Source organism: Ambystoma mexicanum, chromosome 6p (genome assembly GCF_040938575.1).
Source record: "Ambystoma mexicanum isolate Mex_15411 chromosome 6p, UKY_AmexF1_1, whole genome shotgun sequence".
In the NCBI taxonomy this organism is placed as follows: Eukaryota; Metazoa; Chordata; class Amphibia; order Caudata; family Ambystomatidae; genus Ambystoma; species Ambystoma mexicanum.
This window is the reverse complement of record NC_090935.1, coordinates 1,525,041,478-1,525,053,689: the sequence shown is the minus strand read 5'-3', so window position 1 is coordinate 1,525,053,689 and position 12,212 is coordinate 1,525,041,478. Positions and strand designations below refer to the sequence as shown.

At 45.6% G+C, this 12,212-nt stretch overlaps 2 protein-coding genes across 3 annotated transcripts in view; one reads left to right on the top strand and one right to left on the bottom strand.

The window, feature by feature from the left end:
- Window positions 1–9,193: 9,193 nt before the first annotated feature.
- NDUFAF2 (NADH:ubiquinone oxidoreductase complex assembly factor 2) lies at window positions 9,194–9,963 on the bottom strand. Its single transcript, XM_069626389.1, has one exon. The coding sequence runs from the start codon at window positions 9,961–9,963 to the stop codon at window positions 9,463–9,465; it is 501 nt and encodes a 166-aa protein (XP_069482490.1). The 3' UTR covers window positions 9,194–9,462.
- A 195-nt stretch (window positions 9,964–10,158) lies between these two features.
- The window catches only part of TRMO (tRNA methyltransferase O), a 324,135-nt gene continuing 322,081 nt past the window's right edge, over window positions 10,159–12,212 (top strand). Inside the window, exon 1 of one of the 2 annotated variants that reach the window (XM_069626387.1) lies at window positions 10,159–10,294. Coding sequence is in view for 1 of the 2 variants with exons in the window: in XM_069626386.1 (XP_069482487.1) it covers window positions 10,237–10,294 (58 nt within the window). In the remaining variant the exon portion in view is untranslated. The remainder of the gene's footprint in view (window positions 10,295–12,212) is intronic. The other variant, XM_069626386.1, reaches the window with a different exon arrangement.

The window sequence follows — 12,212 nt, the reverse complement described above, 5'->3', positions numbered from 1 at the left end:
ACAAAACAAGATCCTCCCATTAGTATGTACAAAATCAAAATAACTGCCCAGGTGGCACAGGAATGGGATACTGTGGTGAAGCGATTCGAGATCACTAAGTTTCAATCTCCTTTCACCCCTTTGTTTCGTAATCCCCAGTTCACTCCGGGATTAAAACCAAAAGCATTTAAGAACTGGAGCATGCAGATGTTTGAAGATCGGTGACATGTTTGAAGGTCATGAGATTAGGACATTTCAGCAATGCAAGCAGGTGTTTAACTGGAATGGAAATGAAAGCTTTAAATACACCCACCTACGCCACTCGGTAATGCTCAATAAGCATTTTATATTAAGGGATTTAACCAAGTTCGAGAAATATATCACAACAAGCTCAGGTGATGGCCATATGGTTGGGATATTGTATACGATAATTAATGAGAATTTGAGTCAAATGGGATGGGGATACATGAAGTTATGGGAGAAAGATATAGGTACTTCGATAACAGAGGCCCAGTGGCTGGCGGGTTGGAAGGGAATACTAAAATTGATGCGGGCACTACAAATACGAGAAAAGTGGGTGAAGGTGTTGGTACAATGGCACCCAACACCGGAGAAGCTACTTAAGTACTATAAGAAAGTATCTGATAAATGTTGGCAGGGGTGTAAAGAAAAGGGAACATGGGTCCATGTATGGTGGCAATGTACGAAAAACAAAGATTATTGGGGAATGGTGAATAAAGCAATGAATGTGATTTTTGGTTTTTAGTTACATAGGGGAAGCGAGGGTAGGCTTGGATGATGTTTTGAAGGCTTTAACTGTGAAGAAACAAAAGAAAGCGTATATGATATTGTCGGAAGACGCACTTTCTCTTATAGCCCAAAAATGGAAACAACCAGGGGCCCTAACTGAACTGAACATGAGTGGCTAATGAAAATATGGCATTAGGTTTCATTGAATGGGTCACATATGTGCAGCATGGTGAACAGAAGAAATTTAAGAAAGATTAGGAAATTGTATTGGACTATCTGCACAAAGACTTCCGAATGAATTGGTGCCCACAAAGAATACGGATTCTGGACTTGTTTCATTATAACTTTAACCATCTGGAATGAAAGCAATGTTTGCATTAAGGTGGTGGCTGCCAGGGGGCGGTGGGAGGAGAGTGTGGGTGGCTGGAGAGAAAGGTGGGTGTTTTGGGGTGGGGTAGGAGAAGGGAGACCACCTTGATTTCTGTATTATGGTTGTTTTTTTTGTATTCCTTTCCCCTGCTTAAGCAAATGAAAATACTAATAAAAACAAGAACAACAAAAAAGAGGAACTCGCCAATAATCGACAGCTTGCCTACTTCAACCCGGGTTGGGATACTGAACTCACCGTTGATGCCAGTCCTGTTGGCCTGGGAGCCATATTTGCCCAGACAAGCCCCAGCTAGCATCACAAGCGCAACATCGTCGCATACACCAGCAGATCCCTGTCGCCCACCGAACTGGCATACTCCCAGGCCGAACGAGAGAGCCTAGCAGCGGTATGGGCATGTGAGAAATTCCATCATTTCATCATCAGCAGAAGATTCACCATCATCATGGAGCACCAGGCACTGCTCTCCTTGTTCGGCAACCCCAAGACCAAATTGCCCCCACGCATCAAAAGGTGGGGCATCAGGCTCCAGGTATATGGCTACTTGATCATCCACAAACCAGGGGGAGACGCCAACACAGCAGACTATCTATCCAGATATCCCCAATGGAAAACAGAGGACACCATGACGCAGGAGGGAGAAGACCATCTCATAGCGGTCACTCCACGCCCTCCCCCGCCATCACAACAGAGGCATTAGCTGTCAAAAGCAGAGCACCCCCTACCATACAAGCGGCGGCACACATCACCAATACAAAGGGAAACACCTCAGCCCAGAAAAATGTGTGGAAGGAGAAGTGGATAAAAAAGATCTGCAAAGGATAGCAAAAATACAAAGCAAACTAGCTACAACAGAACAAGGAATACTGCTACCTGGCAACCGCCAAGTGGTCCCCAAAGGCCTCAGGAAAGCACTCGTGACCATAGCCCATGAGGGCCACCGAGAGGTTGAAAACACAAAGAAGATACTGCGAAACCAGGTGTGGTTCCCATACATGGACGCAATTGTCAAGGGCATCTTGATCCACTGCCTCCCCTGCCAGAAGACAGAGGCAAACAGCACCCCATGCCCACTACAAATACTGCCAGACAGACCATGGCAGAGAATAGCCATGGACTTTTATGGCCCGCTAGAGGAAGGAGGCTACCTACTGGTAATAGTGCTCCCGATTGCCACTGATAAAGCATGTCCAAACCACAGCATTCCACCATGCAGCGGGAGTGGCAGAGGAACTGTTCTGTGAGTGGAGGATCCCAAACACCGTAAAGACGGATAGCGGCCCACCGTTACAAGGACAAAACTTTTGGAAACTCGGAGCCCATCTAGGATTCCACCACCAGAGAATGGCATGGCATGGCATGGTGCAAGGGTTCATGTCCACCGTAAAAGGCAGCCGTGGATCAAATGTCGCTACCCCAAGCAATATACCAAATGCTGAGGAGCTACAGAAACACACCACATGAAGCAACAGGATGGATGCCACTAGAACTAATGGTAAAATACTACCCTCGCACCTGCCTCCCCCAAGTGGAAGACTACACGCCAGAACAGGAAGCAGAAATCCAAGAAAGAGACGCAGACAAGAAAAGGAAGGCCAAAAAATGGGCGGATCAAAGGAGAGCAAGGGAACATCAATTCCCGATCGGGGAGACCGTCCTGGTGAGACAAAGACAACAAAGGAAGACCGGCCCAAGGTATAACCCAGAACCACTCCTAGTCACCTAAGTGAAAGGGTTTATGCTGACCGCAACAGGAGATGGGGGTGAAATAACCTGGAATGCCTCATTCTTCCGCAAGCACCCGAACCGAGGGAAGAGCCAGCAGCAGAAGTGGAGGAACCAGGAAGTGAAGAAGCACGCGAACCACCAGGTGTGGAGAGGTCAGGAGAGACCTGGGAATCACCCGATTACCTGATCACCCTCAGCTGAAGGAAACCCCTATGCCTGATTGAGCAGATGTGAACAATGAACTTCCATGATAAGCAAGGGGGAGGTGTTATAGTGGAGAAATCGCGATGGGCTCCTTTAAGGAGGATGGACCAGAGAGACTGGGAGTGAGGCAGGAGGGAACAGGAAAGGAAGGGGCAGTTGTAACAGAGAACTAAAGGGAAGGTTGAGACACCCCATGGCTCGTGTTCGTTATTGGGGCTATGCTTGGGGCCTAACAGTTAATGTGCAATTGGAAGTGCCACCTCTCCTCACTGAGACTGCAGAGCCTGCCGTAATGTCAACAGTCTCGCAACAGGAGAGTGCTGTTATACTCTTACCTGATCCCTCGGATTCGGCGCTCCCTTCTCCTTCCCGAATAGAAAGGTGAATGAGGAAATGCATGCAACATGCAGTAGCGTCATTTCTGTGTAACCTTACTTTTACTAAGCACGTAGTAACCCTGAATTCCACAATTGTATCCGAAGTGCAAATGAAACCACAACAAAGAAAGCTTGCAGCATTCAGTGGGAACACTAACCAGCTTGCTCCTTAAAGATAAAAACAGCAGTGTGATTAACGAGAGGGGAGTGACTGAGAATTAGAGCGCTGCTGGTAATTGCCTGGATGTGGAGCAGCTTCCTGTGCAACTACTTAGCACTCAGATGCCACCCGTTCAAGAGCTGAAGTCGGGCGTTACGGTAATTGTGGAAGCCACATCAGTTAAAATCACACGCTGCGCTATCCTTGACCCCCGCATGTTGACTATTGTGCCAAAACTGTCAGACACTTGTAAAGGAACTAATTTAAATCGTTCTATTTTGTTAAAATTGTTTGCTAAAATGCCATCTTTACGGATTTTAAACAGTAGCGATTTTGACTTTATACAACCTTTGGGAGTGAAAAGTGGAAACATGGCTAAAATCCTACCATAACTGGAAATCACCACAATGATAACAGCTCAGCATGAATATCGTTCTTATCTAGGCTATGAGCTTGATAGGACATTTTGTGTTAATGCCACTGAAGCCTGCTGTACATGTAATGCATCTACTATAAATGCTGTTGCAATGCCCCCAGTTAAATCCAAGTTCAGTAATATGGGAGGCTATGATAATGCTATGGGCCTGAAATGGTTAAAGACCCTTTTACCACGAATGAGATCGTCGGGTGGCCTGCTGGAACACCAGAGGCCACTCCCATTATTGCGATAGTATCCCCTTCTTAAATTTGCTTGTAGGATTCCAAATATTCATGCTCCAAGAAACTTGGATGTGATTCCCATATCACCTGGATGGCTATAACATATACCAACAGTATGCAAAACAAGGTCCTAGAGGCAGACCCAGCGGTGGTTTGACGATAGGGGTGAGCAAGACTCTGTATTCGGAATTAATCCACACAGCTGACACCAATGGAAATGTTCTAGCTGTAGAAATCAACTGGGACAAGTCAAAGGCGGGGCAGTGTATGTCGATCGGATGAAATCTTTGAATACATTGATAAGATTATTGGTATTTGGGGATCATCCACGACCAGTGATGATATACTGATTAGATGAGATTTAAACGTGCAATGTGATGCATCTACACCATAGCTGGGGTTTGCAGTGGACACAGTTCATTTAGGAATAGGAACCAATGTTCCTAAATGGTAGAACTGTGTGTGACTTCCTGGGGAAATCGACCTGGCAAGTGGGGAACAAGCGGGAGACCCTTGATTACCCTGGTGGGTATAACCCTCTACTGGAGAGGGTGCAAGACTTTGAAGTCAAGCCTAACCAGTACAGTGATTACGCTTTGTTCAGCTTGAAACTAACTGGACTAACGGAAGTAGGAATCGGAGAAGTGGCCGCCAATCATGGTGGTAACTGAATCCTCTGGTCCTATTCGAACATACAGAAGGCGTGTACCGCATTGTCGAACATGACCCTTCACGCTTCAAAAATGTTACACAAAGCCAGGTTTGAAAAATTGATACATGATATATGACACACAAAATTGGGATTGTAAAGGGGAGGTTAAATGGTGTTACTAATAAACAGAAGTCCCAGTTATATGATTCGGGAATCTGAACAGCAAAACCAAATTTAAGGAGAAACCTATGCTGGGTGCAGGCTCCCAAAAATCAGCTCTCATATATTCGAAAGGCCAAGAACGCCTATCGTAATTGGCAGACAAGACATAAAACAGCTCGTCTCAATGCAAACCGGCAAAAAATGATTGGAGCAGCCCATAGTACGAACCCTCGAACCATGTGGCAAGTTCTAACATTGGCAAGGGGCTCAAAGGGCATCTCCACGATACACCCGATGGGTGAACATGAATGGAGGGAATATATTCTGTCCAAAATGTACACACCTAAGGTATTGTTGCTTGCCAGTAAGGAACATTCTTAAGGGCCCTGTAAATGGTCTTTGAAACTTAAAGGAGGGACCTGCATGTGCATATAGTAAAGCTGAACGGTTCAAGGGCACCTGGAACGAACAGTCTAGCATCGGTTGTGTTAAGGAAAGAGCCTAAGGGCTGGGCCAGTCTATTGTTACAACTGTTTAAACAGGTTTGCATAGAACATGCTGTACCGACCTAATGAACAAAGTAAATCTTGGTTCCAGAAATCAAGTCTGGAGGCAGACTGAGGCTTGTGAACTATAGTTTGTTCTCCATGTTGGATGCTCCAGGCAAGATATTTGCGTCCTATGTATTGCAAGAGCTGCAAGCCTGGGCTGACACTAATCAAATATTAGGCACCTTTCAGACAGGTTTCCGGCCTGGGTCCAGTACCATCCATAAACTAAGACTGTTGGATGCCCTCATCAAGCATACAGGTCAGGGCCACGGCCCCCCTCTTTATATCACATATGTGGACTTCTGTGCAGCTTTTTATTAGGTTAAATGCTCCATTGTGTGGGTAAAACGGGGGGAAATGAAGTGTCCAGTCTGGCTGTTGTAAATCATTATCGCCCTACACAGTAATACCACACCTCAAATACATCTGGGAAATGATGGGACACTGTCCGAGCCAATGGAAGTAAACGGGGGGGAAAGCAGGGCTGCGTGCTGCCCCTCCCGTTATTCAATGTATCCATAGCAGATCTATCTAAACTGGAGTGTCATGCTAAATGCCTCCCGAAAATTGGATCTGCCTTAGTAACAACAATGCTATATGCAGATGACTTGGTCATGTTTGACCAGACCTTTTCAGGCATGAAAGCTATGATATATGAATTGTGTTCTCTCATCCTAAAAATGCAGGTGCGAAAAATCGGGAGAAAAAATATTAAGTCAACCGCTCCGATTCTTTCATTTTCCGAAGAATCATATGAACACTTTTTTCATTCTTATTACAGATATTCTCCACAGGTTATCAACTCAAGACTGGGTAACAGCTCACACTTAATATTTCTTGCAGATACGCTATTGCTTGTGGAAGTAAAGCATGTATGCCTCATAATGCAGCATTAAAAGCAGACAGGCATGAAGTGCATTCAGCTGAAATCTGCACTGGCAGATATAGTCAAACTGCCTACTTGAATGGCATACTCCTTGATCCCTGTGAACTACAGGGGATCTTGCCTAATAAAACAACAAACAGGTCCATGCGGAGTAGAACAGAGGAAGCTCTACAACTGCACACCCCAGCATAACCAACGTGAATGTCTCTGCATGCTGGGCCTACAACCTATGCACGAGGGCCCACGGTAGGAGCCCAAATTAACGAAGGGAGATATATTTATTTATTCAGAGTGTTTTCTTTTGCATACTCCAGGAACCAGGCCAAAGTTTAATATTGTATGTGCTATCTAAATCGCAGCATAAATAATAGATGTTACTAGTACACAACTAAACGCTACTCATGCGAACATAGGCATGCAGGTTCCACAAATATCTCTGGAAAATGGCATAATGTGAACCTGACGGCATGGGTTCAACCATTTTTGTTGGCTTCCCCTGTCCCAGTCTTTCTCCAGCTGTCTCTCTATTGTACAGCGCCCCATATCCCAGTAGCAAGTTTGCATTTTTATAAATCACACACAGCATGTATGTCTACAGAGAGAGGTAAAGGTTTTCTTTTCTGTGTGGCACAGCAGTAATATGCTTGTAAGATATGAACTAAGTTTAAAAATTCTAAAGCTAGAAATGCAGACAACCCTTTGCCCACTTCCTCTCCCAAGTACTTTATTGGCACTCCCGTTTCATAGAAATAGCTGAAACAGAGTTTCCAAATTATGTTATTCACGTCCCGACATTGTGATCAGGTGTCATTTTGGATTCATGTTGGTTAGAAATGCGGGACTAAAAGTACCAAAATGCAATAGAACAGAGCCTACAACCCAAGACTGGTTGATTCACACCAGGCATGGGACAACTTGACAACCCGCCCAATAAATAGTACTACTTCAAAGACTTAAACAAAGGCACATGGCTGTAATCACATGCATGCAGTTTGTTTGTATGCATTAAAGTGCTCAACGTTTGAATTTCCACAAAAAGTGACACACCTTTTTGTACATCAAACACATAAATATTCACGGCCATCATCAACTGTCAGGAACTGCTTTGAACCCATTTGAGCAGTGGCCAGAACAGCAAGTGGTTGAGATGAGAAAGGTTATGAACTGAGAGTGATCATAAATGATTTTATGAAAAGTTTGAGCAAATGCACTTTAACAAAACCATAATGAAAATAGAACCTGAAGCTTGCTGTGGCCTCCAATTGGTACTCTTCTGCGATTCCATCCACACCTTGTGGGTTTAGACACACACTTTAGGGTACTCGCAGGAACAAAAGTGTTTTATTGCAATTGGTGAAAAGATTAAAGATATCCTAAAGGGATTCTAATAAGTTACATGTTGCAGCTGCTAATATAGATATTGTGGTGAATGCACTGGCTGCAGAGATCTCTGCATAGCCTTCAGGTTGCTGGTCTCACTCCGTTTTTCATTCTTCATAGGTGCATAAAATTAACGGGATTGTTAAATTGTGTGATATTACTAAGTGACCATATACAGTGTATGTGTTGGTATCTGCTGCACAGTTGGGAAACATATCTAAATAGTGTTTTTAGTCATGGGCTCAAAGGGCAACTGCTGCTTGCTGATCAAGGGTGCTTCCATTGTGTGTTTTGAATGTTCTACTAGTCGCTGGGACTTTCAAATCGTTCCACTTGTGTGTATTGAAACACATTTTGTTTGAAGTGAAAACGTCATAAAACGCCTAATTATCTTGGCAGAAGTGGTTCACACAGAATCAGAAGGCCACGTTGGCCACTCTGGGCTCGGCAAGGATTATTTCTATGCACCGCACTGCGACTGCAGCACTCTACACGGAGACAGGGCCATTCACGTGATGTGTGGCATCATGCTGCCGAAGTGATGACCGGACATGATCTGCACGCACAGGGCAGAGGCACCTGTGTCTGTAACAGTTCATCACGTATCAGCAATCAAAATAAACGTGCTTCCACTAAACGGCCGACCAGCCAAAATTGCACACATTCTGATTAACCCTTGCTGTACAGCTGCTGGCTCTCAGTTTCGGGGCCATCTCTGATGCAGCAGGCTCGATCCATAAACCCCTGGAAGTCTAAAAATAGTGGTAGGATCCGACACCCAAATCTGTAGGCGGTAGGAATGCTTAAAAAGCAGTAGCCTACATATCTGTCAACTAGCTTTTGGCAACTGTCAATCACCCGCCATGGTGTTGGTGGGTAAACGAACTAACACCTAAATTGGTTCTCATTCGCCAAAACAAAAACAAAAAATGTTTTCACCTGCCCTGGTGACTCAAAAATAGTTCAACATTTTGGGAAACGCGCTGCAGTCCTTTACTACCAGGGCTGCTGATGGCATCCCAGTCTCCCACTGGGTGTGGTGTATTTTGGATTATCACCGTGCTCCCCACTTTTGTACCCCACCCGCTTCATTTTCCCCCCAAACGTTGCATCTCTCAGCAGCCTCCCTCCCCTTTTCTACTGTGTCGTTGTGTGGTTGCGGGTGTCTGAAACGGTGTGTTTATCCTATAAACTGGGCAGTTTGCTGATAGTGGAGGTTGCCGTGCATGTTTGGAAATGCTTAATAGACATAGGTTTAAAAAAAAAGGTTAACTTTTTCTCCACAAAATGAACTCTATTAGAAGAAAAGGCACACGTTCCTATGTATTCTGGTTTAATGAAAAACATACATTTTCTCATAGACTTTGTGCGCAGGATTACACTAGGGAAACTACGTTTAACTATGAGCTTGGATAGTCTTGAAATATGAAGATTGCATTTTACATTACATAAGCGAATAGCAGCATGCCATCGAGTAAATATAGTGTATCAGAATTTCTTATACACTGGAATCGCCCTTCAACTCGTCGCCGTGAAACACGCACGTGGATGCATTTTACAAAGAACAGGAAGACGAAACTGTTATTCATTTCTTGTGGCGGCTGCCCTCTTGCGGTGCCCATGATCCGGGTTCAAACGCATTGGCGGTGCTGGCGGGCTGTGGAGAAGTCTCATTCTGCCCATAATAAGGAGCAGAGGCGTGGCCCTTGACCTTGGTTCGAATGGGTTCCGACACCAACCCATCTTCGTACTCCCGCTCCTGTAATATTGAATCCCTTTCAGAAGCCGCCTCGCCCTTCACTTTCATTTCTTTTCTGGATTGCTCATTTCGTATAAGTTCTTCTCGGGTCGGTGGGTCCTTCCTTCTTCCCCTGATCCAGGCGTCCCATTCAGATGGGATGGCTCCCCTCTCATACGCATACTCTTTAGTGCACACCATTTCAACGGTTCTCCTTTTCCTGGTAGTCTGCCCAGTCCACGTCTTCTGCTCCGGGATAACGTAGTACTTGTTTCCAAGGAGGTCAGTGCCAACGTGCTGCTTGACAACCCCGAAGGTTCTTTTCAAAAGCGATCGGATTGCACTCATGGCGCAGTGGGCACCTCCACCACTCAAGGGGTCGAAGTTGATGATACAACTAACAGCAATGTCACTGCACGTAGCATTTGGTGAAACGATGCGTTCCAAGATGTCTGCCTTACGAGCACTTACTAGGTGAAGTTATTTCTAAAGGACGCCGCCATTTTTGTCCTTCAGCAGTTTCTACTTCTTTCGGCGTGACAAGGGAGTTTTCGTAGCCTATCTGACAGATTAGTCCACTCTTCCCGTTCCTTAGTCGAAAGCTTCGCGAAAACTGTGATAATGCCCCAACGTGGGCAGGCGGATGATCTCGGAGCAGTAATTCCAAATCTGGAAACGGGTGAGTGAGGCAGTTGTTTGATAGGGAGAATTATGCTTCTTTATTGATGTTTTGGGAGGCTCACTGTTAGAACTTGCGTTTCAAGCCTCGATTTGGTGCCTGTTCAGCTCATAAACGTGGACGCGGATTGGTTGAACGCTTTTCATACGTACGCGATGACGTTGTTGTGCTACAGAGTATCAGAGAATACAGCGTTTCCATACTAACGTCTCGGGAAGGCATGATTCTATTTAAGACACGGATTCGAAGTATTATGTTGCTCTCTCTTTAATAGCAGAGTTAAACTCTCAACAAGACTACATTTCCATGAAACTTCTGTTGGAATGCGTCCTTTAGTCAAACAAATAAACACATGACTGTCTCCTCCAATCTCAGTTTATCTTCCTATGGTGTGGCACCCCTCTTGGGAGCATGGTATCTCCCAGGGCTCGTGTGCATGTCACATGTCAGTGACCATGTGACCAAAACAATAAAAGAGACGAGCCTGTTCCGGCTAGTCAGTCTTGGACCAAATGACCCTTGTGTGCTGTGTTGGTCTTGCCAGCGCCATGCTGGCGCTGCATTGCTAGTCGAGAGCGTGCCCTGCAGGGCCCTCCAACAGGACAGTGCCCCTGCTGGGCAGCGTTGTCCATGATGGCTCACAAATTTGTTAGTAGAGCCCCTGCCGTGCAACTCTGCCTGCGTACGCCAGCGGAGCCCCTGCTCGCAACCTTGCAGATAGACCCTGGTGCCCCTGCTGGGCAATGCCAGCGCTGTCTTGTGTGTTAGCCTGGGTGCCCACAGGCCATTGTCCGGGTCCGTGTGACCATGGCCCATCAGGGTGATCCCTGCAACCAAGTACGGTGGGTGCCCCCACCGCTCCATACGCCATGAGCCAGCCCGCAACATGATGTCAAGGTGGTGCTGGGTTCCCCCAGCGATGGACTGACTGGCCTGCGTGACTGCAGGTCCGGTCACAACACTTCGCATATAATGTCTATCCACCGGAACCACTTGCTCTTTCTTTGAGGCGACTTCCTCTGCATCCTTTCAACTAACACCATTCAGAACTAGACAAAATCTTGCCCCTCAACGGTCAACATCGCAGCACTGCTCCTGTTATATGATATGGCATTTATAATGCACCTATACACAAGTGTTTCAAGGCGTGACGAGGCAGGCGAAGGCAACAATCTTAATAGGCCATTTGACATTGAGATCACGCAAGTGCAGGGGAGGCGGGAAAGGATAAGTGCAGGGGGGAAGGGGTAGAAGTCAGTGCAATACATTGGATCAACAGTAAAGACTAAATAAAATACATACAATCAATAGGTAAAAGTGCAACCAGCTAGTGGCAAGTGCAGGAGTAAGTGCAGACATCAAGTGTCAAGAGCTGGTGGGGACTGTAGGGATACAGATGGGGATAGGAGGTGATGATCAGACCACACAAGTGGTGAGGAGTCCCTAAGGGTAATATTGCAATTGAGGTCTGCTGCCCAGTCAAGTATCCTACCTTTCTCATGGGTAGGTTGGGTACTTATTTGTATGAAACCTTGTTCTGATAGTGCGTTAGCTAGGGAGGTGGCGGGTAGGTCATTGGGGTCATTATAGCCAAGGTTGAAATCGCCTAGGATATTTTGTGCTGTGGGTTTGGTGTTGTCAGCTATTAGCGACATAATGTCTTCTTCAAAAGATCCAGGAGGACCTGGGGGCCTATATATTCGGTGGATAGTGATAGTGTTTTTAGGTGATGTTTGGAGCTTGACTGAAAGGACAGACCCTCCAGCTTATAACGATTTTGTGATCCCGCAAAATGCTGCGAAAACGGCCGTTTTGCGCAAAAACAGCATTTTTAAAAAAATATATATTTTTTTTTGACATTTTTTTTAAAACTGATCTGCAAAAATTACTGTTTTAAAAAAAATAATACTCAGGGTGC

Coding starts and splice junctions, on each gene's coding strand:
- NDUFAF2 (XM_069626389.1), bottom strand. CDS start 9,963: ATGAGTGCAATCCGATCGCTTTTGAAAAGAACCTTCGGGGTTGTCAAG.